The following is a 24,704-nucleotide window of genomic DNA, read 5'->3' on the forward strand; positions in this document are numbered from 1 at the left end:
CGCCCCACCACCACCACCTCCAGAGGTGCCAGTGCCAGGGTCAGCCATGGCGGTGTTGAAGCATGCCCCCGTCAGCCCCCAATATGCTCCCCCTCCACCTCCAGAGGAAGACCAGCTGCCACCCCCACCTCACCAACACAGCAATGGCTACTTGCCTCCACCACCACCCCCAGAACAGTTAAAGTACCCGCCTCCCCTCAGCACCAACGGGCTCCAGCAGTTCTTAGCTCAGAAGTTCCCTAACATGACCTATGACTTCTCATCTGTCCAACAAGACGAAGAGCCTCCACCACCTCCTCCGGTGTGTTTCTCTCCAACCCCTCAGCAGTCAGGTCCACCTGCCCCACCTAAAACATTCACTGGTGGATTTCCACCCCAAACGGCTCCGAAACCCGCTCACGGCATTTCCCCCATTTGCCCTGTGCCACCTTCTTTGTCTCCAACCCCTCCGGCCACCATGAAGAAACAGCAAAGCCTCTCTAGCGGTCACAGCCCCAATCAACCTCCACCTACCCTCCCCAAGCAATATAGCCTTTCTTCCAAAGCTACATCTGTGTCTGCCCCCATCTCTCCCACCCAATCGCTTGTGAAGCAGATTGTAAACCAGTTCCCTGACGCACCTGATGGATCCAAAGGTCCCATATCTCCTCCTGTGGTAAAAACCAAACCGAAATGGCAGCCGGGAGGGCAGGCTCAACCACAATCTCCCGAATTTCCTCCACCTCCACCAGAGAGTACCCTTGAATTCCCTCCACCTCCTGCTCCAAGTCCCCCTCCTGCCCCACAGCCTTCTGGCAAGACGGGATCTCCAATCAAGAAGTCTCCATCAACGTCGTCAAACTCTTCTACTGGTTCAGGAGGAAAGAAACCCCCTCCAACTCCACAGCGGAACTCCAGCATGAAGTCCACTTCTTCTGTTGAGTACCAGGAGTCCAAGAAAGTGGAGGATCTGGTCAGCATGTTTGCCCAAACCAGTCAAGCCCCACCCAGTTCCTTCTCAACTCCATCCTCTACAACAGGATCGCCTTCCAAGGACACCTCCACCGGACCTCGCGCACCACCAAAACCAGGCAAGATCAACTTGGCTAATCTGCCTCTGGCTCTCCAGGGAAAACAAGGTCAATATCAGCAATCCAGCACAGACTTCCCTTCTCCTCCTCCCGAATGTGACTTTCCCCCTCCGCCGCCGGACTCAGAACTCCTGCCTCCTCCACCTCTCCCAACAGAACTGCACACCGGGGCTCCCAAAGTGGCCGTGGTGAACCCTCAACCCCAGCACTCCTCCAGCTCCACATCCTCATGGAAGCAAAGCTCCTTAAAGAAAATGCCCCCTCCGACTATGCACCGGCGCAGCAGTGGCCCACCCGAACCGCTTGTCCTTTCTCCACCTCCTCAACAGATGCCTCTGTCCTCTTTTAACTCTCAGATCCCACCAACTTCCCCCAAGGCCAGTCTGTCAGTCCAGCCCAACTTCTTGGAAGACCTCAATAGAACTCTGAAAAGGAAGTCCATGACTCGACATGGCTCCCTCACATCCTCGAGGATCTCAGCCAAGCTGGAGCCGGTAACAACCATGGACGATATGGCCCTTCCGCCCCCTCCTCCAGAGCTGCTGCTGGGCCAGCAGAAAAAGGGCGGATACATGAGCGCCAACATCTCAGGCTATGCAACATTACGGCGGGGTCCTCCGCCGGCGCCACCCAAACGGGACCAAAACACTAAACTGACAAGCGAGTGGTAGTTGGGACATGTGCCGAGTACGGATATGCCACTCTCCTTTTCCACTCTGTTTATCTTCAACAGCTGAAACGTCTGCATTAAAATACAACTCATTTTAACCCCAGATTATAACCACAATAAGAAAAAGCCAAACCATCTATACATAAGCTTCTCTGCGTGTTTGTGCTGCTTTGCTATTAAGTGTAGCAGATATACAAAAAAAAAAAAAACTGAGAAAAAGAGACTGACATTGTTATTATAGGTACTGCATGGACACTGCTGTGAGGAAAGGGGATAATGTATATGTATGATAAAATATATATGTGGAACAGTGGGGTGGGAGGGGAACTTGTACTTTTTTATATGAAATTATTTAATACCTGAAATATATTCTTATTTTAAAGTTTAGTTTTGAAACCCTTGACTGTAAACGTTAAACGTGAATAGAAAATCAGGGTTGTTGAACCGATGCTTGTGTGTGCGTGCGCGCATTTCGTCTGAGTGATTTGGTTGATCCACTCTCAGAAAAACAGCGAGGGGCTGGGTGATAGTGCCTCCCTTGCTTGTCATTAGATGTGCAAATCCCAGTGTGGGAACTACACCTGTGTAGCATACATTCTAAATGAAGTATTCTACCAAACTTTCCACATTTAATTTAAATGGTTTAGAAACTTCCACTTAAAATGTCAAGAAAGAAAAAAACAGCTACCATTGTTATTGATGAATCTGTTATGTTGTGTCGCTGTGGACCCTTACTTTTCATGAAGATGTCCAAATGTTAGATGAAAATGAGCCTGTTGCCGCTCGAGTACATCTCAGCGTGTATCTGGCCTGTGGATGGGATGTGATGTCTGTTTATGTTGGTTACATTTGCTATCTATCTGTACATACAGCTGCAGTTCCTGACTTTATCAATGTGCGTTAGCTCTGCATGAGTGAAACACACACTAGGAAGTGATGTCGTTCTCTTTTTTTGACCTCTGTCTATACTCAGTGCTGTATTGAAGTGTGTCACATATCTGGATCATCTATTTCTCATGTCATGGCAATGCCACAATGTACTGACGTTAATCTAGCATGCATGCTTCCATAGTATGGTTGCCTAAGATTGAACACTTTGTAGGGTTTTAGGACCATAGCCACAAAATAAAAGGTGTCATGTCAAGTTTACTTGACTTACAATGCAAAAAATTCACTGTGTGCCTACTATCATTGTCATCCTTCTAACAAACTTGAATGCGTAGGTCGAGAAAACGTACCTGTTGGTTTTGCATCTCCACAAGACTTTCAGTTTGAAAGGCTGAGCAATGAAATGTAGGAACAGAGAGATCTCTTTACAGGGAGGAGTACAGAGCTAATGCTGCTTCTTAAAGTCAGGAACCTTTAGTTAAATAAATGGGGAAGTAAATGTCTGTTACATTTAAACTGAACAATATAAATGTGTAAATCACACAGAATGTTGTCCAAGTTCTTGTTATTTTGATGGTTCATTATCATCATACAATTAAAAGCTTCTTATGCTGATTGTTATCTGATTTACAGTGAATAATGTTAGTCCACTACGGACAATACATTCTGTATAATACATGCATAATGTTCTACAAATATAGCTAGCTACAAATGTGTTTCACACGTTTATATGCCTGATTAAATTGTAAAAGAATGTGCCATTGGTTGAACGTTGCTCAAGGGATTAAGGCTATTACACTGTTAAAGGCAGAACAGTCTAATGTAAAGTTTGATATGAAAGTCTATTTTAGGTCCGTCTATTTTAAATTTTATGAAATCACAGTAGTAATCTAGAACAGTTAAACTTTCCTTGACACAGAACGACTCCTGAAGACAAAAATCCCAGAGGAACCCGTCCTGTCTGTTGGATAATGATCTCTTCGCTGCTGGACTCTGAGCTGGACCCAAAAGCAGCTGTTTCAGCCGTACAACTGATGCTCAGAGGAGCTACAGATGTGCTGCCAACACGCACAAGACTGGAGCACGATTTCTTTGACTTAAGAAAAAGAAGAAAAGGTGAGATGTCTTAGGATGATGTTGGCATTAGTGAAGTACATGTGTGACCTGCAACAACCAGAAGGGAGACGGTAAAAACATTAAACCTGGTCTTACCGCAAGATGTCCCTGTTTGAAACGGCAACCGTTCCTGTAAGGGCTTCTGGTATATTTCAGACAGACTGTCTCCTTTGTTCCAAAATCAAGCAGGATATCATATCTGTTATCACGTCCCAGTGTGATCTACGATGACAAACATAACATAAATTTGTCATTTGTTTAATACTATTTTTTAAAATAGTATGAATAGTTGATAACGTGCAGAGCCCTGCTGACAAAATTAGAAACCATCAAAATTATTTGTAATGGTTTTACTAGTTCTATAATGGGAACTGTGAGGGAAAAAAAAAAAAAAAAACTTACAACTGAAGTAGTTTTTTAGAATTAAATCTAAACTTTAGGTTAACCTAATATTAGCGTAAATTAGTGGTACTTTTACTGTGAAGCTCCAGAGACGTCAAAAATACGATTGATCTCGACGATTCTTTACACTGCGTAAAAAAAAAAAAAAAAAAAAAAATGCATACGGATTTGAAACCGAACAAGCAGCTATATATTGGCCCCGTAATGGTTTTTTTGTTATTATTGGTAAATACATCTTTAGAGTACTTTGTTGACTTGAATTATGATAACCACTAGAGGACGGTAGTGAACTGTGGAAAAACTGGTCGACTTTTGATAGGATTCTGAGGCTGCAATCTAGACTGTTTCTGTTTAGCGGTTAAAATAAAATATTACCTGTTGGACGACACTGTTGGTTGGCCTGTGAAGGTTGAAACTGTTGGACTGCCTGTTGACTTCATCAACAGAAACCTTCAGTGCCAGGTTAGCCAGAGGACTGAAGTTATATCTTAATACAAGCTGCCCTGTTTAATTAGAGTAAATAACATAATATCTTTCACTAATGAAGTAGAAATCAGTTTATTAGTGTTGCCACTCTAACCAAGGCTGTATTTGATTAATAAAAAAAAAAAAGTACAAAAGTCGTCGCTGGAAGTTAATGCAAGTAAGATACTTTATTAATATTAATAATTGTAAATAAAAAAGATGCATATATTTAGTCTTTTAGGGGTAAATAAGGTAAAAAAGGAAAAAGAAAGAGTACCTCTTAGAAAAAAGGAAAAGGCATTGTCAGTGGGGTGGTACCTTTTTTTGACTATTGAAAGGTAATGTACGTTATGCATTGAAAAATTTGATATTTTCAAGCAATAATTGACTGCTATATGACTGTCAATGACGAAGCATTTGTAAAGTGTTACTAAGGAACTGAAATCATATCCACTTAATATTTACAGTAATTCTTTACGATTTTCATCTTCTGAAAATGACAAAATCATGAATGTTTTCTTACCCGAGACACAGCAGCACTGAAAGAGCAGCAAAATGTAGGCTGGTGTCATCTTTTTTCTTGATCTCCGTTTCTTAACTCACTTCTACTGATCTTTCTACGTGAATGTATTTTTCTTCACTGCAGTACTCAGTAAACAATCTTCCAGAGATGCGATGTTACAAGCCCTGCCTTGGCTTTAACCACAAAGTAAATGCTTTGCAGATTTAATTGAGCTTTTCATAAAACCTGAAGACATTGTGGTCTGGAAATGCTGGATGATTATTTCACAATGGCTGCATATATGTGGCTTTTGAAATGTCAACATGGCTTGTGCAAAGTTATGTACATTAAACATTTTTTAAAAAACATTGTGTCATGCATTTATCATTAGTTGCCCTTAATTTTCTACATAATCTGTTTGTCCTTAACTTGTAAATGCGTTTTTTTTTTTATCCGTATAGTGGTAGTCATATGATATGTTTGAGCAGCTGAAGGGGGCCACAAGACTGGGGTGGTTGTCATGCTTTTATTCCGTTGATTTTTCACAGTGGATTTAATGTCAATTTCTGTATTTGTGCACATGCCTATTTTGTTATTTTTTGTTAAAAAGTCCCAGTACACTGCTTCAGTTGCAATACTTTATATAAGGCAATTTGTCACGTTAACCTGCCACAAAAGTATTGCATGTGTATGACATGTTAATTTTGGACAGGTTAATTTTGTGGATTAATGGTGGATTACCATTCTGACAGCACCTATTCATTGCAGAGGATCCTATGGTGAGCAAGTGGCTAACGCTACTTTTCTTCAGATCTGCTCTGATGAAGAAAATTAAAAACGTCAGGTTGAAATCCATAAAGCAAACAAAATTATATTTTAAGCAATATAGAAATCCTGGCCAGGACCCATTCTGGGAAAATGGACCTTATGGTCACCCTATTGTATGTTGCATATTAGGTTAAATAAAACATGCCTGCCACAACAATCTGTTATCAGCGATGAATCCTTTTGTCCTGTAACCTTTTTTTTAAAGTGTAGCAGCCTATTGCTGACCTAATGTGGGTTTGTTTACTTAGCATAAAATATGCCTATTAATAGGAACATTATCATGATTTGAAACACACTGAAACTGAATCATTGGATATACAGGTACATCTCAAAAATGTAAAAAAAGTAAAACTTTCATATTTTAGATTCATTACTTGTAAAGTAAAACATGTGACTTGTTTTAATTTTGATAGTTTACAGCTTTCAAATCCAGCATCTCAAAATATTAGAACATTTATATTTAAGTCATTAAAATTACCATCTCTACAATAGAAGTTCCATGTATCTCTTGTTCTTTGATGCAACAATAATGAGGGAGACGGATGACTCGGCAATGGATCAGTAGACAATCACTCACACCATCCACAAAGAGGTTAAATCACAAACGGTCATCTCTGAAAGGACTGGCTGTTCACAGAGTGCTGTATCTAAGCATATTAAATGCAAAGTTTACTGGAAGGAAGAAATTGGGTAGGAAAAGGTGTTCAGTAACAGGGATGACCGCAAGTTTAAGAATAAATCACAAGCAGCTTCACAAGGAGTGAATAAAGCTGGAGTCAGTGCATCAAGAGTCTCCATGCTGTGACCTAGTGACACTGTTCCTAGAAAGTCATAATTCACAGAACACTACAAGTCATTCTTAAACTACCACTGCTTGATTGATGAATGTTGCATCATCCTCTCTTTCACTATTGTCTAAGGATAAGGATAAGGATAACGGTAACACTAAAAGTGGGACAGAACTTAAGGAAATACTTAGGGTGGACTGATGTACAGTGCTTCCATTTTGGGGACACTGAATCTTTAATGGTGTTGGCACACTGGCATGACCAGGCTGAAAGAAGTAATCCACATCAGTGTCAGAGGTAAATGAATGCTTTGCCTCAGACATCTTTATTTGCATTTCACAAAAAAAGTCTAGACCTAAAACAATACCATAAGCAAGAGCTTTAGTTGTCAGTACAGCAACAGGTAAGGGCCAAATTTGATCATGTAATGCGAAACATTCAACCAACCCAGAGGTCCTTCAGCCTTTCCATTGGTCAGATATAATGGTCCAAGAGTCCAACGTCTAAGGTTTGGTTCTGAGAGATCAAAGTCTCTCTATAAGCATTCATGAATTAGGGTATAACTTGCCCCTGTGTCAACGATGGCTTTACCGGTACCAATGCTGACTGGTGCAATTAATTGATTTCAAACCATATGTGGAGTTTGTTTTCTCATATAATGTTTCAGTAGTTGTTAGTGGGTCTACCTCTGGATTTCAAAGGAAAGGTTGGTTGCATTTTAGTAGCATGTTGGGGGATCGTGGTGAAACGGACAGTGAGATCAAGGTAAACTGTGGGCAATTACCAGGAAAATGATGGCCTTTACACTTCCAGCATTGAACTTGGGGTTTTTCTGCAAGTCTGATAACATTGGGACCTTTAAACGCAGATTGGTTATGCTTTAGGCTCAACCGGTAATCATACTGCAACTGTTGTAGATGATCCTTCTCAAGCAGTTGTCCCAGTCGTACCAATTCTTCCACCGTGGACACCCGACCACGCAGTTGGCCAGCCAAGTAAGGCTTTACGTTTTTCAGGATCATTTTGACTAATTCTGGATCCGTTAGGGTAGGTTTCCATCTTTTACAAAGTGCTCTATAACTAAAGGCAAAGTCTCTTACAGATTCTTTTTCACCTTGAGTTCTGATTCCGAATCGTTTGGCTAGTTCATCCTCAGTCTTCAGAAAGAAAAGCAGTGAGGAATGAAGACTCAAAGTATTGATCATAGTTCTGGCTACTTCCCACCAATCACGGGCAGTGCCATGCAGGACTGTTCTAAAGGAAGCTAGAATTTCAGGATCAGACAGTGGGTAAGTAAGGACACAATCCTTACACTTAGTTACACACAGCAGAGGATCAGAATCATCTGATGGTCTTCCAAAAGTAGGAAAGGTTAGTTTGAGATGGTCACTCTTGACAGCAACAGCATTCACAGGAGAAAATATGGAAGAAGACACAGAGACTCTTTCACCTAGATATCACACTATAGAGATTGTGCCTGTTCCCCGAATTAGAATACAAAGAGAACGTCCAAAACGACTTAAAAGCAATAATTTAATGTTCAACAAATAAAAACTACCTATAAAGCAAATGATAAAACTTGGCTTGCTGAATATTAGATCCCTTTCCACTAAAACACTTCATATAAATGATTTGACCAAAGATCAGAACCTAGATTTGCTCTGTTTGACCAAAACCTGGCTAAAACCAGATGAATACATTAATCTACCCCCCAAAATTACTGCTATAAAAATGAGCCACGTTTAAAAGGTAAAGGGGGAGGTAGGTGTTGCTGCAGTTTATAATATCCTCATTATTAATTGTCATTAGGATATGTTCCCAAAACCTTCAAAACTGGCTGTAGTTAAGCCTCTTATTAAGAAACCACATCTTGAACCCAAAGACTTAGAAAAGGGAGATTAGAGATCTGGTCTGTAATTTACTGTCAAGGATACTAGAAAAGGTAGTATTCTCACAACTAAATTCATTTTTAGAAAAAAAGAAAAAAAATGTATCTGTGAGGATTTTCAATCAGAATTAAGACTGTACCATAGTACTAAGACTGCTCTCATTAAAGTTACTAATGACCTGCATCGGATTGTGGTTTTATCTCGTTATTAGTGCAGCATTCGATACTACCGATCACAACATTCTCTAGGATAGACTAGAAAACTATGTTGGCATTAGAGGAAGCACCTTAGCATGGTTCAAATCATATCTATCTGACCACTATCAGTTTGTAGCTTTGAGGAGGTATCACACTGCTCACAAGTGAAATATGGAGTTCCTCAAGGCTCAGTGCTAGGACCGTTACTTTTCAACGTATACAGGTTACCTCTGGAAGATATTATCAGGAGACATGGTGTTTGCTTTCACTGCTATGCTGATGATAAATATCAAAGCTTCAACAATATTTTTGTGCACTTATAGTTCACAAGATTACCTGGTAACACTTTGCTGTCAGTACGTTGAATTCATTAAGGGCAGTAACAAACAAAAGAACATTTGTATAAAACAACAACAACATTTACACATTGTTTCAGGTTCCCAAAGTTCCAAGCGTTAAGTTCAAAAAGTCCCTGTTCGGGCGCCATTTTCTGTGACGTAGTGACACGGTTCCCGGAAAGTCACTATTCACAGAACAGTACAAGTCATTCTTAAACTACAGTTTTATTTTACCCTTTTCTCTTTTTTTTTAACTCAAAAATTGGACAAGCACTTTAAGCCGCTCGTGGCTTATTCAAGCACAGTTAATCACGTATTAAAAACTAAAAAAAAATATTTGGTTTTCCAACACATTATCACATAACACAGGTTCAATAATAGCGCAAAATAAGCTTTTCAAAGTCCATCGATAAGAAATTCACATTTGAATTTTAGACTACTGTTGATGGGTGCGCGTGAGTTGTCTGTGCCCGTGAGATGTGTCCGCTAAACCACTTTCTGCTTAAATAAATTTTTATTTTCGTTGAGGTAAAATTAATAGTTCACGGCCTACCTGAAGTCCAACGCACAGTCACTGCTTACAGGCCAAGTCGAAACTCCCTCCAGATTACAGCGTTCCAATCCCGCGTGGGTGAACACGAACACAGATAGTTAACGAGTCGCGCGCAGACAAATCCTCGTCCACTGTGCAGCATTCAAACGACCCCATCTCCCGTTGAATTTTACTCCCGAAGGTTCAGCTTTCGGCCGTCCAGTCTCCTCGCGGAATGAAGCAGCTTGCAGGTACTTCCGAATCCTAGCCCTCCTCCACCGTGTAGCTAATGAACGAATCTTTCATAGCCTGGTAAGTTGCGTTTTTCATTTCAGGTTCAGCATATTGTAAGTTTACCTCTACAGACTTCGGACAGTTCACCATTTCACTCAAACGAAAGATCTTACTCTTACTCTTAATTCAGAGAACAACTCTCATGAACACGTTTACCGGTCAAACTCTCACACTATGAGAACACCTGTGACTAATCTGACTCCTCCCCCATTTGCTGCATTGCATTGTGGGTCTTGAAGTTTGTTTCACAATGCGCAGACGTCTTCAGGAAAAGTCGATCCCTGGCCGCTTCCACGCCACTCCTCACTGTGCTAAAAGAGCCCAGACTAAGTATGTAAAAATGAGTGTAAAAAGAGTGTAAAAATGTACATTGAACTTCCCTGTTTTGCAAATATTTAAGTATTTTGAGATACTGGATTTTGACTTTTATGAGCTGTAAGTTTTAATCAATGTTCTTTTTTGAGATGTAGGCCTACATTCTCTTGTGGATATCATCTATATAACATAAAACCAGAACGATCAATATTCTGCTGAATCTGAAGCTATTTTCTTCCTCCTCTTTTGATTGAGACTACACAGAACTGCTCATTTCATGTCTTGTTTTCACACCACGGACATATTTCACAGAGCCGAGGTTTGATTTTCACACTTCCAAACACTCACTTCCTCTTTCCTTATTGCAATTTTTGCTGTGTGTGATACTGCAGATCTATTTATTTAAAAAAAAAAAAAAAAATAAATAAAATAACACTATGTAAAGATGTGAACAACCCTGTGTACTATATAGATATGTTGAGAATCTCAAAGCTTCATCAACGCAGAATAAATGCTCTTCTTAGTTCTTTGCAGCTAACAGCCTGTGGGCGTCTGAGTGTGCAAACCTCCAGCAATCTTACGCACGTCTCGAGCCATCTGGACCCCCGTTCGCTGCCAAGTTACGTAAGTCTGAAAAAGAACATGGGCGTGTATCCCAAACATGGGCCCTGCACTATAACAACACCATCTGAGGAGACGACATTTCACTACAAACCCAAGGCCGCATGGAAAGACGTCAAACTATTTTGTAGCTTATCATCAGAGCATTTTTCACTTTTGGGAAAAAAAAAAAAAAAAAAATCCCTTTTGTGTAAAGGGGGGGGGAGCTTAAAAGCTAAAAAAGCTCTCAGGAAGCGTAGTTTCGAAAGTTCTATTACTGAGAAGAAAAAAAAAAAACAAGCTTCACATTTAACGTTAGAGATTTTACACAGTATTAGTTGCATCCTCACACACACGGAAATACTTATGTCCAGGACTTTTATTCAGTTATATATATATACACATATATTTGCACACAAGAATATAGAGTTAACGGGTTTACAAAAAATTACTCTTTGTTAAAATGTCAACACTGGTGTTTAGAGTGATGTGCTTTCAAACAGAGGTAAATTAACCCTTTAAACATCACATTTTATTGTTAAGTAGAGAGAGAGAGAGAGAGAGAGATGAGCTCACCTGACTCTACCCTGCTTTAAACAACCTCCATCTGTTCTTTACATAAGATTCAAATTAAATTTCACTATGGAGACGCAACGAAGACTTGCTTATTTTAAGACCTGCAAAATGGAAAACTGCTCTAGTAGCTGGAGAGAAAGAGACCTGTGATTGTCAAATAGTAGCTTATACACATTTCAGTAATACTCCAAAATGGCACAATATATTTAGCATAAAGACAAAGAGCACCCAAATTAATACTGTAACGTTTGGACTTTAACTGTCCGCGTACCACAACATTTGGTAACCTTTCTAGATGATCACTACTATTGGAGGATTTTTCAATGTCAGGTGCTAACATGAATGAATAGATAAACTGTATTATTATGTAAATGTCTCAAAATGTCCCACAACCAAAAATATGTTTCATGCAGTTGCAGTTTTAGCTGATGAAATAATTCAGACCACTAAAAAAAAAAATGTTGAGAAGACTAAAAATCACTAGTTTAACATTTCCAGATATTTTAAGTTTTCCATAACTGTGGGAACTCTATAAATAAAATGTGAAAGGAAAAAAAAGAAATTAAATGTAAATAAGGTTTATTTTTTATTAAGCATGCAGTCTATTAAGCACTACATACACGTATCAAATATTAACCAAACGGTTAGCATCATGACACAATATTTAAATGTAAAACAAACAAAAAGTAAAACAGTTCATGAGGTTATTAGATATGTCTACTGCATTTGTGTTGGGGCTGACCGATTCTCAGGGGGGAAAAACAAACATTAAATACATTTAATCAATATAGTAAAACCAGGGTGAGACCTTTGTGCAAATATTTCCTATATCATCTGGCTCAAACTGATTTTAATTAGATGGGAGAGGATAATTCAAACAATTACTTAAAACACTTTACAAACAAATTTAAAAACCTTGAGCTGTCACATCATGTAATAAATAGAAAGCTTCTTCTCTATATTGGCTTTTTCTGTTCAGTTCCACACTTTCCTTGCTCCAACATAAATGTAATGAACTCCCTTTTTGAGCGTGAGCTCACTGTAAAGCGCACCCCGAATCCACCTCAGACCGTTCAAAAAACAAAAACAAATCCATTTCAGACGTCAGTCAGCCCCCGCGCTGCCTTCCAAAACACCACAATGCTGTGGAACGAGCAAAGGTTATGAAATATCCAAAAATAAAAATGTACTCGCACTAAATCTAGCTTATCCCGAACTTCAAAACTCTGTATCCTTCATTCAACAGTAAACATATTATTGGCGTTTATTAATATAGTTTTATTTCTCTAATAGTGTTTTTCTCTGTCTTCCGGCTCCAAGTCGCTTCCTCTCTTCAGTTGCACCTCTCATCTCTGAAGTCTCACGGCCTGTTATTAGCATGGTTTGTATGCACACATGCACTCTTCTGCAGTGTAAGATTAGCGCTGGTGGGCGTTGAGGGTTGGGGGAGAGACGGAGGACGCTCTCACTCCGTGTAGTGCATGATGGACTCCACGTAATTTCCAGGGAAGAGTCCTGTAGTGCCGCTCATCACACCTTCGAACCAGCCATCGTCATTCTTTTTAATGACGTATATGATGGCTCCCTCCTGGAAAGACAATTCATCTTCCTTGTCCTGCGTGTAGTCGTAGATTGCCACCACTGAAAGCAGAAACAACACAGAGGCAAGTTACAAATGACGAGGAGGTCCATGTGGAATTTTAAGATTTAATTTCGGCATTTTTGTCTTTATTACTGTAGGACAGATCAGAACTGACAGGAAGTGCAGTGGGAGAGCGACAGTTCTACAAATCCCTTGTGTTTTTATTACATTTGTGCATCGATCCAATACTCCGGATCGGTACGGGGTGCGATGCGGTCATTTTCTGTGGCTCAATCAGACGAGACCGATCTAAATCTCACGTTTTCAAGTGTTCTGAAAGAGTTCTATAGTACAATGGGTGGTCATTAAAATCAAGCTCGCATAAAGTCTTCTCTCAGCTGCGGCTGTCTGTCATCCTCCATTCTGCATTCAGACTGCGCATCGCGTCCGGTTACTACAGTCAAAATGATTAACTCTCTTAAAGAGCATTAAATAAGAGATTTAAAGCTGTCAAGAGAAATGCTCAATATCATCGCCCAGATTTAATATACTGCGCATCAATATCTCATCCCCTTTGAACTTTTCTATGAGGACTCAGAGGGCTGCACAGCCTGAGCGCTGGGGTTTTTTTTGCCGGTCTGTATTAGAGTCTTTTGTATTAATACTTTTCTGCACAATGAAAGATTATTAATAGTCTTTCTTGTTCTGTTTTCACATGGTGCTGACTTCATTACTGTACTATACATTTAAAAGAGATGTCTTTTAATTTTATAGTATATACTTATTTATAAATAAAGGCTATTTACTTATTAATTTATTTGACAACAATACAAAGAGCAATATTTCTAGATATTCTGCTGGTGAATTAACCACTAAGTTTATAATATTTGTCATAGATTATGATATTTTTTAGAAATTTGTTGTTTTTTATTAAAATGAATATGTCTATAACTCTATTATTAGATTTACGAACCAACATTATCAAAATATGTTCAGTGTACCTTTCTCCACGTAAGTTTGTGGAGCCCAGGGTGGGTCTTCTTCAGCATAGGGGTCACTGTACTCCACCACAGAAGACTCCTCTTCCTCGTAGTCTTCTGGGGGTGGAACTGGGTTTTGTGTCTCCTCAAACACCGGCTCTTCTGAAGGGGGAGGTGGAGGAGGCGCATCTGAAACTGAGAGATGACAAATGAACAGGAGACTCACAGACAAGGACTCTTTTAGACGAGAAGGCCATGCAAGCTCATGGATCCATGCAGAAAGCTCAAGAGATAAATTATTATATGGATGTTTGAATGGTTTACTGCGTGAAAGAAACAGTGATGGAAGTTTATCTCCTAATATTTTCAGACAGACAGACGCATACACACATGAATGCACCCATGTAAAAATGACAATGCAATCAACCTGCTTTTAATATATCATACAAGAGGACTGTTTTGTATTACCTGTGCAAACCAAATGTATACAGATATGTACAGATATAGAAAACTTTTATAGAAGACAAAGTAAAAGTTTTTTTTTTTCATTATTTATAACACATGATAAACAGTAAACTACTTTTTAGTAGTTCATTAATTTTTCATTTGGTATAACATGAGGGGTGCATAATAAAATTGCTCTTGAACTTTACAGGCTTACATTAGACACATTACCTTGCACTGATAACATACTGTATATTTAAGAAATTGTAAATACTGCATTTGATTTTATTAGTTTAATTAATAATACTAAAACATGAATGTGGGTGGTTGACAAACAAAAATTGTACTGTATCCTATGGTGTGACATATCAAAAATATAAGGAAAAAAAACAAATAGCATGAGAAAAATGTATCATAATTCTTATAATGTCAGTTTTTTTTCCCCCTTATGTCACACCACAATACACATTGGTACGTCAACCCCTCCATATATCTATAATCTATAGTGTTACACCCATAGGGTATAAGTAAAAAAGGAGAAATGCCTAAAACATTCATAATTTTGATAACTTTAATAATTTAATAATTTTTGATTAGTAATTTTAATTTGCTAAGAACCTAATTGGGACAATTTTTAAAAGTGATTTTCCCAGCATTTAATTTTTTTTGCAAATTTTCAAATAGTTGCATCTCAGCCAAATATTGTCTTATGAATAAATCATACATCAATGGAAAGCCTATTTATTTAGCTTTCAGATGACGTAGAAATCTCATGTTCAAAAAGCACTTATGACTGGTTTTGTTGTCTACATTAATGTAATTAATCGAGACTTTAATTTATAAAACCAATTACATTTTAAAATCAACTGACAGCCCTGAAACCAGGATACATTTTCATGCTTTGTGGGGCCACATTGAGCTGAACGTGTGTATGAGTGCGTCTCTGAATGCAGGAGGGTCTCATCAGAGAAGCTCAAAGCCACTTACTGGTTTCCTGTACGCGAGCCACAAAACCCGTCAGTGGAAGCTGGGGTGTGATCTGCAGTACGGAGGGGGGAGGGGGGGCCACTGAGGCTAGTCCACAAGACCACAAAAAGCACAGAGAAACAGGAAGGGGGGAGTGTGTGAGCATGAACCAAGATAAAGAATGTGAACGTGAAAGGAAAAAACAGAAGACAGTAGGCAGTTAGTTTAGTGTGCAGACACTGTCTGACAAACAGGAAGTGGTCACCTTTGAGCAGAAAGGATGAAAGGTGAATCTACACCAGCTAGCGAGTTCAAAGACTAACCCATTTATACATCAAAGCACCAATCTAACTACGTTGCGCATTATCATTAAGAACCTGAGGAGAGAGATGTTACTACAGAAAACTGTTAACAGAAAGTAAACTCCAGGTAGGGGGTCCGTGATGTACTCGAAACTGCCTTTGATGAATCACCAGAACAAATGTTCTGAAAGACATCATGTCAGAATAGTGAGAGAAGTACCTTGGTTCTGATTGTAATGGGGTCCTCCGTTCTGTTGGCTGGGGGGCATGGAAGTCTGACCCGAGATCGAGGGTGCTCGGCGATAAGGCAGCGAACCCCCCACTGTGGGGGAGATCTGCCTGGGGACGGGCCTGTTCATACTGTAGAACTGAGGACCACCTGCATGAACGATACAGCCATGAGAGGAGAAAACACCGACCACAGACTGAGCATTCATGTCTGACAAACATACCACCTTTATTCCCTATTGACAGTCAACAAAATAAATAAGGAGAATTATGAGAGCTCTACAGTCAGACCATTGACAATGACCATGAATGTCGTGAAACCGATCTGGACTAAGATTTTTTTCACTAAATCATCTTGATGTGGACTTAAATACATCTGACAAGGATGGTTCGGAATCACTAAAAACAATTGGGCCTAATATGAAATTTGCATAATATTTTTAATAGAATTCTGCAGGAGTAACACTTTTAAGATTTTTGCCTTTATGATGACATGTCAAATCAAAACTGACAGGAAGTGAAGCGGGAGAGAGAGAGAAAGAAGGGCAGGATCAGGAAAGGTCCTCGAGTAGGGATTCAAATGACGGTGCTGTATGTCAGGAAAGTCTTCCCACAAGGAGAGACGCCAACTGGAATTATATATTTTTCCTAAACCAAAACCTGCAAACATGTTTGCATTTTACACACATTTGGTTCCTTTGTTTTTTTATGTGATTTTAGTTAAATGCCTAAAAAAATCCTCTAAATATTTTCATGTTTTATTCTTTGACAACGTCATTTTAATATGGAATTTGTTGAAGCTTTTACTTGTCTTAAAAAAAAAAAAAAAGGTGGTGGCTAAAATGTCATAAAAAATTATGCAGAACTCTAAATCTACTCACTGTTGCCCCTACAACTCGACATGAAATGTGTTTTTAAATAAGCATAATAGTGGTGAAGTATAAGTCATGTGATCACGGTGCAGTTCATTTATATTCCACATTTAGCTTTTTACTTTTGGCAATTGCATTAAGGCTTCGAAATTCATAAAAGTTGCGTTTACTTGTGAAGAATACCATGAGGAATAAGGTTTGTAAGAAAAATACACTTTTGCTTGCCACAGAGCTTATTTTCTGCAATAACCCAAAGGTCAATGGAAAAATCCTACTGGGTTTATATCAGGGGAACCAGGTTGATGCTAAAGCCTAAAAAAAAAAAAAATTGTCATCACTGCAGGATTCCAAAGAAATGTCAAAGGTGATTAATCAGCTTGTATTTAAAGGGGCCATAAGATGCCCATTTTCCACAAGTTAATGATTCTTTCATAAAAAAAGGCCTAAAAACATACTTTGGTTAAATTTCCCAATGGTAATGTAAAAAAAACACCTTTACGCTGTGAAAATCAGCTCTGTTTTCATCAAGCCATTCTAATCCATGTTGCTCTAGTCCTCTGCATCTTCAGCGGCTCAGATATCAGGAATAAATGACGACTGCTATGTTCATTATAATTTCATCAAACTAAACACTTAAATGGTACACTGATGTCCACTCAGGGTGGGTCTTGTCAACTACTGCAGGAGGGGCCTGTGCAGAACAACGTCATTCTGCCAGGAATCTTTTAATTTTAAAATGGGGATATATATATAAAAAAAATACTAAAAAAAAAACACTGGATGGATTTTTATTATTATAGAATGGTAGTTTACACACACTTCCAACACACTTTTATGTTCAATCAACTTGTAAAATGAATTTTGCATTTGATTACCCCTTTAAGTAACATGACATTTAAAATAGCGCAACAAGAAATCTTGTAAAAAAAGAAAACTGTTGTATCCAAGCAAAACTTTTTCTTGGATATCTTTTTTTCCTCTACCAGTGAAGTCGCAGCGGTACTTTTATCAATGATTAAAATGACAATGTTTGAGTTGGAACAAACAATGAAACAATGTGTGAAAACAGCCTAAGAGACTCATGAGAAAGCAAAATGAGTGGGACAGAAAGACCAAAAACCGACCACAGAATAATGTGATGTATCAGCAGGTGGGGAACGAAACAAGGGCAGGAGGTGTGACTAATGGGCTGGAAACGGGCCGGACAGTGGCACACTCACCTGTCCCAGGGTTGGTGCTGGATGTAGAACTAGCTTCATCTGAAGCGAGGGGTGGTTGAGAGGGAGGAGAGCCATTATCTGAGGTCAGAGAGCTCTCAGTAGAGTCGGGGTGAGTGGGGAGAGATTCAGGGATTGAGGTGGGGTTGGCTGAGGGCTGTGTGGGGGTTAAATTAGAGGACGTAACAGAAGGCTGAGCAGAGTTAGTCGGAGCTGAGGGTGTGCTGGCACCAGCAACTTGAGGGAAAACAAACAAACAAACAAAAAAAAAGAAGAGAGGGAGGAAACCAAATGAGAAATGCTTTTGCATTCCGCTTAAAGGGATCTACTGGGGGGAATGTCAGGAAGACGTCTTGCTTTAAGCACTAAATATACTTCGTTTTGTACACATGCTAGCACTTTTACAAAAATTAGATGGTCCGTGTACTATTCTGCTGAAAAAAAAATTGTCACGTGCACTGTGCATACCCTTGCATATGCATAAAAAAACTATAGCATACTTTGTTTCAAAGAACATGATAGCTAAATTGTGACCAGTCTTTTTCTTTTGTGAAGGCACATTATAATTTTGCTCCCGTAGGGCAACCTTTAAGCATTTTAGCACAAGCCCTAATTAAACTCCAGAACCAGTTAATAAAGGTCTTTAAGGATGACCAGGCAGGTGTGTTGAAGCTAAGCTCTGCAGGACAGTGGCCTTTGAGGACTGAATGCATATGCAAATCTCATTCAAAAAGAAATCCTCGTTCCAAACATTTGACAGTAAACACAATGCTTCCTGAGTTTTACCAATTCAGGGCTCAGCCAAATTGTATTTAAACATTTACTATGTATGTGTAATATTTATATAATTGTAATGTATTTAATTATTTAAAACTATCCCATTAATGTTTTTAGCTTTTGAATCCTGATTTCAAGCCAGCTTTTAGCTCATACTACACCCTTTTTATAACTTGTCAAAAACCATATGACAGAAGCCAGACTGCGAGTGATAAATGTGTTGTTAAGTGTGCTTTCTGTGTTGAAGATGTCACCTGGGAAGGCGCTGGGTGGAGAGGGTGTGGGCACAGCGATGGGAACACCCACACTGCCACTGCCGCTGTTTTCACGACTGCTGCTGCGACTGCTGGGATGACTGCCGCCACTGCTCCCGCTGCTGAACACAAGCTATTTATGACCAAAAAGTTCATCCAATGTCCATGGCATAAAGAACATGATACGGTAGCCTTTGTGAGTCACAGAAGAACGGAGAAGCAACAGCAGAGACTTTGTGGGCAGAAAGAAGCACACTCATAGCCTCCACTCATATTGAATGCATAAATGCTGAGCACATGGAGCACAGACTGCATGAGATCATGTGCTTGAGATGCAGAGAAAAGATCAAGAAGAAATCCACAAATCAATCAGTAAAGAGATAATGGTCCTTGGGACACTTTTTATGATGAAAAGAAATGCCAGGCAAACACAGAGCTGACAAGACATACATCAAATGGCTGAAGAGAAGAATGAATTGTCCACATAATATGTATTCACCTATTTTTTAATGCATGATACTGATCTGATTTTAAACTGTAAAACTTCTGACCATGTAATTTTGATTAAAATGTCAACGCTTGATCATACAGTGAAACTGACAGACTTCTTTTTGGAGACATATGCTGGCTTTAAACAGCATACTAGTTCAATCTTTGATCTCACTTGAAGTATATCACTGCCTTTATAATCAACTGCAAGCTCACATTCAGACCCGCCCCCCTCCTTCAGATCTGACACAGAACAGCACACAGTCTCCGTCCAGCGGATACTTTCCAAAAATGCACAGCGGTGATGCTACAGTGTCAAATTGTTGTAAAAAAATATTTTTTTTAAAATACAAAAAGTATTCTTGTAGCTTCATAAAGTAACAGTTGAATGGCAGATGGAGTATTCAGAGGACACATTTCAAACTTCTCTGGCCCTTGACAATGTTATTTACTTGGCAGTAAATGGGACAGTCACAAGCCTCCTGCTTTTTATCCGAAATATCTTAAATCGTGTTCTGAAGACGAAAAAAAGCTTTTACGGTTTGGAATGCCATGGGGGTAAGTGATTAATGACAAAATTTTCATTTTGGGGTGGAGTAACCCTTTAATTTTACCCTAGTAGGATTTGAACCCAACACATACTGGACTCAAACCCTTCATCCTTAAAGTGCAAGAAATCCAAAATGTGCTACCACAGAGCAAAAGCTCCAGCAACTTCTTTAAATGCAAAAACTGTTTGCAAAATCTTTGATGATATTTACGTGTTCTCAAACTTGAATTTGAATATATTTAGATCATCAGCCCTTCTGAACTTCAGCAGGGCACAAACGTTGTTATTTTTGTCCAAGATGTTCAATACCATTTCCAACTGGCAGACAGATGGGAGAGGGCTGGGGAAAACAGCTCCAAATGCTCTTTTTTTTGGATCCTGCACTAAGTGACAAGAGGCAGTCGTAAAGAGCATATGGCAGAACTTCAGTATATATATATTCACCGTTTAGGACGAGAAATGATAAGGATTGTTTTCGTTCAAATTGGAGTGTATTAAATAATGTTTCTGCTCAACAAGTATGCTAAAAACAACAAGGTCATAGTTCGATTCCCAGGAAACACACATTAGCTAAAAAAAAAAAAAAAAAAAAAAAAAAAAAAGTGTCAGCCAAATGCATAAATGAAGATGTTACAGGCATCTCTGCAGATGGCACAGGGATCAAAAGAGAACAAGTGAGAGTGGTTACATAACTTCAGACACAGCTGAAAAGGTCTGAGCTTCAAAGGAAAGACCCAGAGAGAACTATCTGCATTTGTTCTGCAGTGTAGTGGACTTGATCTTTAAAATCCTCAGGAAAAATATAACTGGAAAGGAAAAGTTTAAGAAGGGAGAAGAGAAAATGTCAGAGAAGGAGAGGCTCTGCAGTCATCTGAGAGCATCTTCAGGCGTCTTTATCCTCCATGACTGATGATGCGTTTATGTGAGCTCTGCTCGCGTCACTCTCAACTGGTTGCCAGGGTTTCAGATTATGCAATTGTGCAGACAATCAGCGATGCTTGTTTTAGAAGTGCTGAGGAAATGCAATGTCGGTGCGAAAGAGCTCTGCAGCAAAACCATCAATCAATGTAAGCTAATAAATACATTCAGTAATAAGTACATTCATCACTATAGCTGCCAAAAGGTCCCTTACTGCTGTAAGTCAGTAAATACTGATGCATGCTTGCACACTGAGAGCGGTGCGAGAGATTTGCTCGGACAAACAGGATGAGGGTAATGGTACCTGTAAGTGCGGTTCCTTTGATTAACAGAAGCCGTGCGCACAGGACTTTGCTGCAGAATGGGCAGCATATTGCGTGTGGGGCTGGGGACGTAGTCATTTGGCACCACCGGAGGCCGCACTGGCTCAAGCGTCCTGTAGGGGGAGTGTCTCCTGTCAGGAGAGACAGCAGGTCAATAACCTCAGGAAAATTTAATCAGACAATTATAGAACATTTTTGCTTTACTTAATGTCTGATTCTGAACAGTGATTAAGTTTTTTTTTAGAATAGTTTTAGCATTCCAAAGAAAAACTGTTTAAATTCATCACCAGCATCATTTTGGGTTTATTTAAAAGGATGAGAATCAATAAACAATTTTTAAGGTTGAAAAAGCATTTTGGATTAGAGGTCAGAAGATAAAAGGGGGAAATAATAATTAAGTCGGTGGAAACAAAATGTGAAGCCAGTGTAAGACTTTTTTCTCTGGTATCAAAAGATTAAATGGCATTGCTGTTAGAGGCAACCGGAATAAACTATTAGCATACCATTATTAATTAAAACTATTTACTATTTTAAATCAACTAAATTGTCTCTTCATCACAGGAAAAACAGCATCTTAAAAGTACTCAACCTTGCCGTCTCAATGTTTTTCATTTACTTGGAAAAGTTTTTTTTTTTTTTTACCCAAACAATGTGCTTCTTTGCTATGGGACACGTTCAACACACATTCACTTTCTTTTTTTAATAAATGAAATAGTGACAGAAAATAAAACACTAAAAGCAGCAGCAGAGAAATCCTTACACAAAAATCTAACAAACAAATAAATTCACATGTCTTGAGAAAAACCAAAAAACAAATGAAGTAAATCAATCAATTCTGCTTAGCCTAAATATCGCTATTTATTGATATTTTCATGACAAAGGACATTTAAACCCCATATTCTCTTTAGTCATTACCATAATGTGTGTAGGCACAGCCATATTCCTACAACTGTAATAAATATTTTTTTTACAGTATAATAGTATGCTGATTTTAAAAATGACTTCAATTGCAAAGAAAATCTTAATGTTCATTTTATAATAGGCTTTTTAAATGCAACTATCGACATTGTGACAAATTTTGTGAGATTCACCCAGCAGTTTTAACCGATACAGATTTACAATTTCCCATCACATGCATATGCATTTTATGAGGGAACAAGCTTAAGCTTTGTTGTGTTGCTGACCTGTGCATTAAGCAGCATACAATCTGGCCAGCAATGACAAGCCATCATGGAGCAACACAGGAAACCAAAAGAGCGCCAATCTGCACAGCTAGCGCTGAGAAAAGAGGGCAGGACACACCCTCTGTTCTCAAAACTTGAAAATAATTATATATAATAATAATAATAATAATAATATAATATATATATATATAAAATAAAAATAATAAATAAATAAAAATAAAAATCATGCTCCATCTTAATCAACACACTTAATTTTTAATAAAAATAAAATCAAGCATATCTGATCTTTCCTAAACACAGTTTTAGGGTTCCACAATTTTAGATGCCAAAGCATATTTAACACGCTTTTTTTCTGAGCCAAATGTAAAATCAGACTCTTCACTAGCTGGCATAAAGAGAAACAAGGGATGTGAAGGAATATGTCATCTGTGGGACTGAATTCTCCCTGAGGACTAAAAGACATGACCCACACATGTGCCCCTGAACACAACTAGAGCTGTGTGTGACCTACGCTGAAAAACAGGCATACTAGGAAATAAAAATATCTCTCGTTATAGAACCGTTATAAAATACATTGTTTTAAATTATCTGATAAGTTGAAAGAATCATAAAGAACCAGTCAAATGCATACTGGAAATGACTACTGTAACAACAGCGAATTAGTAGGTGTGTCGACTCAAGTAAAATTTGTAAAATAATAAAAACTTTCCAGAATAATATGCAAATCAAAACACTTTATGCTGTTCATGGACCTCAGAGAGGTGAGTATTATGAACAAACACTTGAAATGAGTCATTTCACTGCCACAATCTCAGCGGCTCATTCTCTCATTTGTGACTCCTAGAGCTAGAAAGCGTATGTACATACCCTATGGTGCCTTTTCCAGGCATTGGGGGGCTTGGCGGTTTCTGTGTGGGAGGTGTGGTGCGAAGAAGGCCACCCATCTTCATGTTCTGGGTGTTAACCTATGACAATAACAAAATCAACAACATCGTCAAAAACAGCCTTTAGCTGTGAACAAAAAACATCTCCGTTTCACGCAAGAGCTGGAAAAAAAAAAAAAACATCTAAGCTGACAACAGCCTAGAAAAGCAGCATAAAATTTAGAGCCACAGAGAGAAGACTGCAAAAAAGTGCTTCATCTCATTTAGTTTTTAGAGAAAACAAAGAAAAGCCCAAACAAACATAACAAGCTCACACACATACACACACCTACTCCTGAGCAACGTGCAACAATGATAAAAATGCAAATGTGATATGGAAAGGATGAAAGAAGAAACAGGGATGATTGCCAAACGATTGTTCAATTAATATTCACTATATAAGACATTTCTGAGTCTCCAAATATTGTTGTGTTAACTAACAAACCTTTGAAAGATAGAATCAAATACAGAATATCAGTACCAATGTCAGTCCATATTTAGGTCATATGAACTAAGGAATCAAACCTTATTCCTTCTCCATTCATGTCACCTGATCATAAGACAACTGTAAAGGCCCTTACCTTGAACCTAAGCAACCACTTAAACCGAGAACGAAGCAGAGAACAGAGGTGAGAGGAAGCACAGAGAGGTTAGTCACACATCTCAGACACAAAGAAAACCCACGTCAGATTCTGGCATTTGTTAGTTTGAAACAAACACGTTAGTCAGAAAAAACGGTTCCTCTCAAGGTGAGCTCGTGTCCTACCTTCACACCGTGACCGATATCATCCAGCGCGCTGTAATCGATAGGTTTGCGAATGTACCGCACCGGTCTCTCTGGATTGGCTGGAGCGATGATTTTATGCGTGCGGGAGGTGTTCTTATTGGTCGTGAGGATGCCGATCTCCCGCCTCGCCACTTTTTCTTTGTGAATATCCACCGTCTGTTGGGAAGAAAAAAGAACTTGTACTAAAACCAAGCTGGGTCATTCAGAACTGTAAACATATTTTTTTTAATCGATGATAAATCATGATATAAGAATATAAGACACAAAAAAGTCTTAAAGCTACAGCTGTACTGCATTGGAGCGAGAAACAACTTATGGCCTCTTTAAACTTCTTATTTGTGGAAGCAGGTTACAAAACACAGTATGTGAGGCGAATTATTAAAGCGTGCAGTTGTGAGAGGTCTGAAATCCCTGTCGGCCGAGTTCTGTTTCATTTCA

The 24,704-nt window shown here is 39.0% G+C and overlaps 3 protein-coding genes across 14 annotated transcripts in view; 1 reads left to right on the forward strand and 2 right to left on the reverse strand.

Annotated features, from left to right (window-relative positions):
* The window catches only part of raph1a (Ras association (RalGDS/AF-6) and pleckstrin homology domains 1a), a 55,481-nt gene extending 52,567 nt beyond the window's left edge, over positions 1-2,914 (forward strand). Inside the window, 1 exon segment of the mRNA XM_043248834.1 lies at positions 3-2,914. Coding sequence (XP_043104769.1) covers positions 3-1,741 — 1,739 coding nt within the window. The 3' untranslated portion in view covers positions 1,742-2,914.
* LOC122351623 (secreted phosphoprotein 24) lies at positions 1,788-9,699 on the reverse strand. The gene is made up of 4 exons (XM_043248835.1): positions 5,135-9,699; positions 4,522-4,649; positions 3,841-3,966; positions 1,788-3,724 (listed from the first exon to the last, which is right to left on the reverse strand). The coding sequence occupies exons 1-4, from the start codon at positions 5,181-5,183 to the stop codon at positions 3,506-3,508; spliced, it is 522 nt and encodes a 173-aa protein (XP_043104770.1). The 5' UTR covers positions 5,184-9,699; the 3' UTR covers positions 1,788-3,505.
* Positions 9,700-11,255: 1,556 nt separating this feature from the next.
* abi2a (abl-interactor 2a) overlaps positions 11,256-24,704 on the reverse strand; it is a 28,940-nt gene continuing 15,491 nt past the window's right edge. Inside the window, exons 3-12 of one of the 12 annotated variants that reach the window (XM_043249148.1) lie at positions 24,246-24,422; positions 24,061-24,078; positions 23,424-23,521; positions 21,354-21,503; positions 19,093-19,211; positions 18,065-18,298; positions 15,965-16,123; positions 15,464-15,550; positions 14,054-14,227; positions 11,256-13,111 (exon numbers count right to left, since the gene is read on the reverse strand). In XM_043249148.1, the coding sequence (XP_043105083.1) occupies positions 12,936-13,111; positions 14,054-14,227; positions 15,464-15,550; positions 15,965-16,123; positions 18,065-18,298; positions 19,093-19,211; positions 21,354-21,503; positions 23,424-23,521; positions 24,061-24,078; positions 24,246-24,422 (1,392 nt within the window). In that variant the 3' untranslated portion in view covers positions 11,256-12,935. Of the gene's footprint in view, positions 13,112-14,053; positions 14,228-15,463; positions 15,551-15,964; positions 16,124-18,064; positions 18,299-19,092; positions 19,215-21,353; positions 21,504-23,423; positions 23,522-24,060; positions 24,079-24,245; positions 24,423-24,704 lie in introns of all 12 variants that reach the window. The other 11 variants (XM_043249147.1, XM_043249154.1, XM_043249153.1 and 8 more) reach the window with 11 other exon arrangements.

This window comes from Puntigrus tetrazona, chromosome 9, assembly GCF_018831695.1.
Source record: "Puntigrus tetrazona isolate hp1 chromosome 9, ASM1883169v1, whole genome shotgun sequence".
Classification (NCBI taxonomy): domain Eukaryota; kingdom Metazoa; phylum Chordata; class Actinopteri; order Cypriniformes; family Cyprinidae; genus Puntigrus; species Puntigrus tetrazona.